This window comes from Charadrius vociferus, unplaced genomic scaffold, assembly GCF_000708025.1.
Source record: "Charadrius vociferus isolate BGI_N301 unplaced genomic scaffold, ASM70802v2 scaffold767, whole genome shotgun sequence".
Taxonomy (NCBI): Eukaryota; Metazoa; Chordata; class Aves; order Charadriiformes; family Charadriidae; genus Charadrius; species Charadrius vociferus.
Window position 1 is genome coordinate 555,964 of NW_009649076.1, and position 6,685 is coordinate 562,648.

A 6,685-nucleotide genomic window follows, 5' to 3' on the forward strand; every position below is an offset into this window, starting at 1 on the left:
CCCCCCTTTCTTCTTCTCTTTTTGCCTTCCTAATTCCCATAGTGCTGTCTTCCTGAAAGGGTTATTTCCCATACTCCCCCCAACCAGTTTTCTCTTCCCTGAGGTCTTCAGCTCTCCCAAAGTGTTAAATATTCATTCCTAGAGCAAACAACACTCAAAGTAAAAAAAGCCCTGCACTTTAAGTCTACAACATAGCATAAAGTGGGAGGAAGATACAGATCTTGGAACCATTTTTAGGGGTTGTACGAGCGGGTTTCACATTATGATTCAGGTACCTACCTCATCACTTTCCACTAGGTTCTCAAACTGCAGGGAAAAAGAAGTAAACAATCTTTACAACTCAATCTAACAAGTCACTAAACACATACAGCAAATAAGATTACCTATTTAATCTGTCTTGTAAAAAAACACTACCCCAGTGATAACAGCAGGACTGTAATACCATTTACGAATGCCCCTACTTTCAGAAAAAGTATTACTTTTAGAGTGGGACCTATCTTTTTACCAATGTTTTTCTTAAACATTACATTCTCCTAAAAGGAGAAGAGCCAAAACTAAGAAACTTTCATGTATTTCACTACAACTTACGTGAGGGCTCTGATGAAAATGAAATCTCATTAGCTTGTAATGTTGCTAATAATTCTGTATATCTGAACCATTTTAATACAAGCAGTGGAAGGAACGGTATGGCTCTGACACACACCCAAGCACCCACTCAATTTAAATATGTAGAAGATGCAAAGGGTATAGTGCATGTAACCTCTGCCTCACATGGCAACTGTGATGCTTATCAAAAAGTATTTGAAGATGTATTTAATCTACAGAAAACAGAGTTACTTTCTACCCAGAATTCTAAAAAAACAAACAAGCAATTACAACCCCTCCCAGCTTTGCACATAAGAAACTAAAGGTCAATAAAGGCACTGTAATGATTAATAATGACAGGAAGCCAAAAAAAGCCCAAACTGGGCAAGAATACCCAAACTCTTCCAGCAGCACTTCAATTATCACATAAAACAAAGCAAATGGAAATTCTCCGCACTATTTTCAGTATAATAATCCTACATGTAGTCAATACATCAAACACGGAGGTCAGTACCTACAGCAAGGCTCCTTATTGACCTGTACGTTGACTAATTGCTATAAGCAGAATATGAATAACAATTTGGGGAGGAAGACCAAACCTTCTTTTCCCCATCATATTTCTGCTGCAGGAACACTGTCTGACAATGGGAAGCTGTGCGCTAAACGGATTTCTCCTACCATATACTTTTGTCCCCTTTCTTGAAAGCCAAAGCAGTGATTACAGTTATTAATGTTACTCCCAGTAATGGGGTCAATCTGAAAGGTCTAGGACTTTTAGACCATAAGGAACGCTCAGAGAAAATAAACCAGGTTATTCTGAGAATCTCCACTTCAGCAAATTAACCTTACCCTACCCTTGGCAAAAAGGGGTGAAATTCAGCGGCCAAGGAAGGACCTCTTATAGCGAACAAAGTAGACTACAAATGGAACTAACTATGAAGTAACCTCATCAGATTCTAGCTTTTTGTAGAATCAGACTCATGATCCTGCAATCAAGAACTAAATATCCTTCACCTACGCAAGCAGAAAAGAAAAATCACTCCCAATACAGCAGCGATGAAAGATTCAATAAGCAGATTTTAGAATGATCTGGTGCAGAGTATCAGATCACAACAGACACTTCTTTTCTTCCCAATGACAGATTCAAGTGAGATGATCTATTAATGTTCTTAAGTGCTGCAAGAATCTTGCCACCCAGTGCAGCACCAATTTGGTCTGCAGTAACCCAGAACCTTTCGGTGTTCATGAACTGCAGAAAGTGTTAAAGTCATTGCTAGAATTCAGCTTTTTCCACCTTTTTTTTTTTTTTATATCACTAGACATGTAAGCACTCACCTCTATAGTGAAGTGTTCTCCCGTTGAACATGTTCTAAAATACTTTGATCTGGAAAAATAAGTCTACAGTTACGCTACAGAATAGTCTTCAATTCACAGCAGAAGGAAAACGAGCCTGATATTTTCACAGAACTCTTGAATTATGTTAAGTATAAAATAAACATCAAATCTTCACGTATTAAACACATTTACTTCTTAACCTGTATTCCGCATCACTACCAGATCATGGAAGGAGGCAAAAGCATGCAAGCACCTCCTATAGAACTGGAGGAAAGACAAACACCCTCAAGTGACAAGAAATCAATTATCGGGATGCTAGATTTGACCTTTACAGACACTTAGCTTGTTCTGCAATACCTTTAATTCATTTTTCTCAAAAAACATTATTCCAGGCAATTCCTGAAAACACCATTGCTCATCATGGCACTTAACTGTTTACTAGCATAGCATCTTGTACAACGTCAACATTAAACACCACATTTCATTTTGACAGCTTGGCACAGCTAGAAGGTTGAACATCAGAGGAAACATCTACAAAGAGGTCAACTACAAAAAAATTATTCAGAGTCTGTAAGTGTATACAGGGAATCAGTCTCTTCATTGATTCTTTAATTATCTTAACACCATCCTCTATAAAAAGCAATACAGTATCAAGTTTCCTGAACACATTTTTGGCTAGTGAGAGAGGTTTGGCTATCATCCAAAAGAACATTCAAGTGTATACAGGTGCTTCAGTACAACATCCATTTCATCGAACCATTTTAAAAACCACAGTTTCCAGTTGCAACTGCTGACTGATACAAGGAACAAACCCAGGGCCTCAGGCATTTCTACACTTGTACAAAAGCTCGTTCTGTACTTGCAACCAACACCTATTTCTACTATAGTAACAACAACACACCAGCCAAAGATTATTTTAATCATATTATACTTCATCTCCATCATATTTTTCTTGGCAAGTCGGTTAGGGTACATCTCCCCCGGCAACTTGTTGGGCAACACGCTTCACAGCGGAGTCCTGGTCAACCTTTCCTTCTATACAGCAGCACACCTCACAGCTCATAGCTGCCTCTGAAGAACCGTCTCCAGCTGATTCATTGCTATCAAACCAGAGGTGAAAGGCCACTTTAATTCATGCACTACATCACAAGCACAGTTGGGACACGTGACATAAACACTTCAAGTAATTTTACTGCTACCCCTCTATGGAACATTTTGGTGTGCAGGAGCCAATACCATTAAGAATCTAATTTAATATACCTCTTACAGGAAACTGTTTCAGGACTATCTATGTTGTTAACAAAAGCATGAGACCAGTTTATAGCACCAGCCGCTACCCAACTTTACAGGTGCATGAGCTGCAGTCAGATTAGTTGCAAGAATTGAACACTGAACCTATAGAAAACTAAGACAAGGCAGTGCAAGCTCACTAAATGTAATTACAAATAGCCCCAGAGCAATGACTCTTCAAGGAAGATCTACGCTTTCAGCCACCTGCTGAATGGGGACTCAATACAGAAGACCTAATTCTGTGCCAGACTTTGAGCCCTTAAATCCCAAAGCAACTACAGAAGATTGAGGTCATTAGGGACAGAAATGGAAGGCCCATTAACTTCACCCCCACATGTAACAACTTCAGTTGAAATAAAATAGTAACGTACTAAGATGCTTACAGCTTTTATTATTCTCCTTTAAGCTCTACTGTTTCATTATTTTATAAAACAGACTTGAGAAACATTTAGGTTTGATAAGTACTAGAGAAAACAGTTCAGTTAATGGGCCACAGGACCTATAAAGACTGCCAGATCAATCTTCAAAGATCCAGAGCTTTTAAAGAGACTAAACTTTTCAGCACTCCATACATATATATGCTTTATTCTCCTTTTATGCAGTCATGTTATCATCTTTTACTTAAAAAAACAGCCAACCAACTTATACAGATTATGTGTGGAGAAAAGTCACTAAAAATGAACATTTAATCTATTAAAATTACAGCATGAGTTAAAATTACTTTGTCTATGCTAGTGACAAAAAGCACTGTTTCAACTTTGCTACACGATAACCTCTCCCAAACTAACCAAACAAATAGCCTAGAGGCAAATTATATTTATTCTTCTCCCCCCCCCCGCTTTAAATGGTCCTCTAGGAGTAAAGAGGAATATGTATGGTCAAATATAGTGACAAATTAGCTATGATCTACTTTCTAATTATGGCTGTAGCTTGTAGTATTTCGAGTGACACTATTTCAGACAAAGCATAAGGACAATGCCTAAAAAAAAATAATAAAAAATTACCAACTGAAAGTTCGTATTTTTACAGAAAGTTAAACTTATACTACACTAAAGAAGGTTTTCATGTTTCATTTCTCTCTACACTTGCTCAACATGAACTATAAAATCATTGCAGCAATTCATACATAAATCTCCAAGATTTTACGCACAATTCCAAGCAAGGGCAACTTATCCTCTTGCAGGACATTGAAACACTTGTTCAAAACTGTATACTTTTCCTTTGGAGTTTATTTCTTACACTTAAATCTTGGAACATCTGAAAATAACGAAGCACTAGCTGGATGAGGGAAAGGGAATATCTAAGTGATTGAAATCATCACAATTAACTTGGTAAGCTACATTATACTGTTCCAGAAGTAGCCAAATCTGCAGAATTTGGTAGCAATCTAACTTGCAAACTTACAAAATTTCTAAGACACAGGTTACAGTTTTGTTTTAAGTACAATTCCCTGTCTCTCCCACCACACAGCGGAAGGAAAATAGGTAAGTTGTGCAACGCTCCAATACTGGTTCTGTAAACTACCAGCACACCCAGAAAACAAAGATGATGTGAAACACATGGCAGCTATCTGCAAGAGGTAGCACTCGTGATTCCCCCCCCCCCTCCCCCAACTGATCCCTGCATACAATATTTAGGTTCAGACCTCAAAAGCTAATTCATATTTGCCATTCTAAAACCCAAGCAAGCAGTAAGCCAGTAGTTACATGAAAGGCACCAATACACATGATTAAGTCTGGCGACTAATCCAGTAACTTCAGCAACCGTCAGCTGAAAACCAATTGGAGACTATAAGGCAGCGTGTCAGGAAGCTAATAAATGATGCTTCACAAATCAAACACACACCAAACCCAAGTACTAGAACAGATGACACCACAAACACCAATGAATTTGCAAAAAGGGTAACAGAGTATTGCAAACATACAAGAAAAAAAGAATACAAGGGGGGAGATAAAAACTACAAAAATATAAAGGCAATAGTCACTTTAGACCAGAGGGAGAGAAAACAGATAACTGTTTATCTACAATTTGCTGTTATAGCCAAGATAATCTTGTGCCTTTTTGGACTGTCACCTATCCAGTGCTTCTAAGTCAGTTTAAAGTAGTCGGGGGAAAAATAAAAACACAAAGAGACCCCACAACCAAAGTAATAATTTAAAGGATAAGTACACCTTGCCAGAGACTTACTGTCACCATCCCTGACTGCTAAAAAAAAGGGTATTAGCCTATGAGTGGAAACTCAGCAAAACACACATGTGAAGCAAGAACCTTTCAAGTATTACCTGTTTTTCCAGAGCACCAGAAACAGATACTTAAGTGCCAGCTGTTGAGGCATTTCAGGTGTTGTCATACCCTCTGCTAGAGAGCACTAATACAAGCAGGTATCCTCCACACACACTGTCCCGCTCTTTCACCCATTTCCCTGAAAAGTATTTCTAGAAGGTCTTTGGGACAAGCAGAACATCAGACTTGCCCGCTACAACTGACAGGAAACAAGAAGCCCCGAGTTTGCAACATGTAAAATGCTCGGCGTATCTGTCTTAGACTAACAATCAAAAATAAGTGATAAAACGGCATCAAATACCGTTAAGTATATGGAAGAAAACCAAGTTCTCGCACAGGCAATGTATCCTTCCCCTCTTTTGTACACTGCTTTTCCATGAACTCGTTGTTGCCAAAATAAACACATATTACACATTTACAAGAGATATGAAAGTTTATTCGGACGATTCTGCTCCTGATCTTCTGTAATAGTCACCCTTTATCCCAACAGTGTCAGCCTCTGACTCACAGGGAACACAAGACCATATTCCAGAAAATATGGTGGTTTTCCATCTTTGCACAAACACAGCAGCCTGCACAGATTTTTGGCAACTGACTTGGAAAACCTTTTTAAGTGGCTTCTTCTGGAAAAAACAATACTAGAAGATGGCCAAAGAGTAAGAATGTCCATGCAGCCAGTTAACCTAAGTCACCCCTTAAGTGTATTACCACCAACCGTGCAAACTGCACAAAGCTGAGCAACCTTTGGACGGCATTTCATCAACTCGAGTTGTCAAGACAGACGCTTCACAGACGTTTTCTTTCCCTCTCCCCTCTTCAATCTACCTGCGCTGCTGCTGCAGGAAGAGGGCGAAGGGATCGGCCTGCAGCCCAGCCATACCCAGACCCCGCATGAGGCCGAATGTGTCCACCTCAGCTGACCCGCCTCACCTCACCTCAGCATCCTCTGCCTCACCTCAGCACCCCCAAAACACTCCACCTCAGCCCCCCGGCTCGCCTTGCCTCAGCCACCCCACGACCCACCTCAGTCTCCCCAAATCACTTCACTTCAGCCCCCCGAACCACCTCAGCCCCTCAGCTTCGCCTCAGCACCCCAACTCACCTCAGCCCCCCACAAGCCGCCTCGCCTCAGCATCCCCGACCCACCTCAACACCCCCAAACCGCCTCTCCCCAGCGCCCCCCGACCCGCCC

At 40.2% G+C, this 6,685-nt stretch overlaps 1 protein-coding gene across 1 annotated transcript in view; it reads right to left on the minus strand.

The window, feature by feature from the left end:
• The window catches only part of AP1AR (adaptor-related protein complex 1 associated regulatory protein), a 17,264-nt gene extending 10,878 nt beyond the window's left edge, over nucleotides 1–6,386 (minus strand). Inside the window, exons 1-3 of the mRNA XM_009888190.1 lie at nucleotides 6,319–6,386; nucleotides 1,921–1,969; nucleotides 280–306 (exon numbers count right to left, since the gene is read on the minus strand). Of these exons, the coding sequence (XP_009886492.1) occupies nucleotides 280–306; nucleotides 1,921–1,969; nucleotides 6,319–6,386 (144 nt within the window). The remainder of the gene's footprint in view (nucleotides 1–279; nucleotides 307–1,920; nucleotides 1,970–6,318) is intronic.
• Between the last annotated feature and the right edge of the window lie 299 nt (nucleotides 6,387–6,685).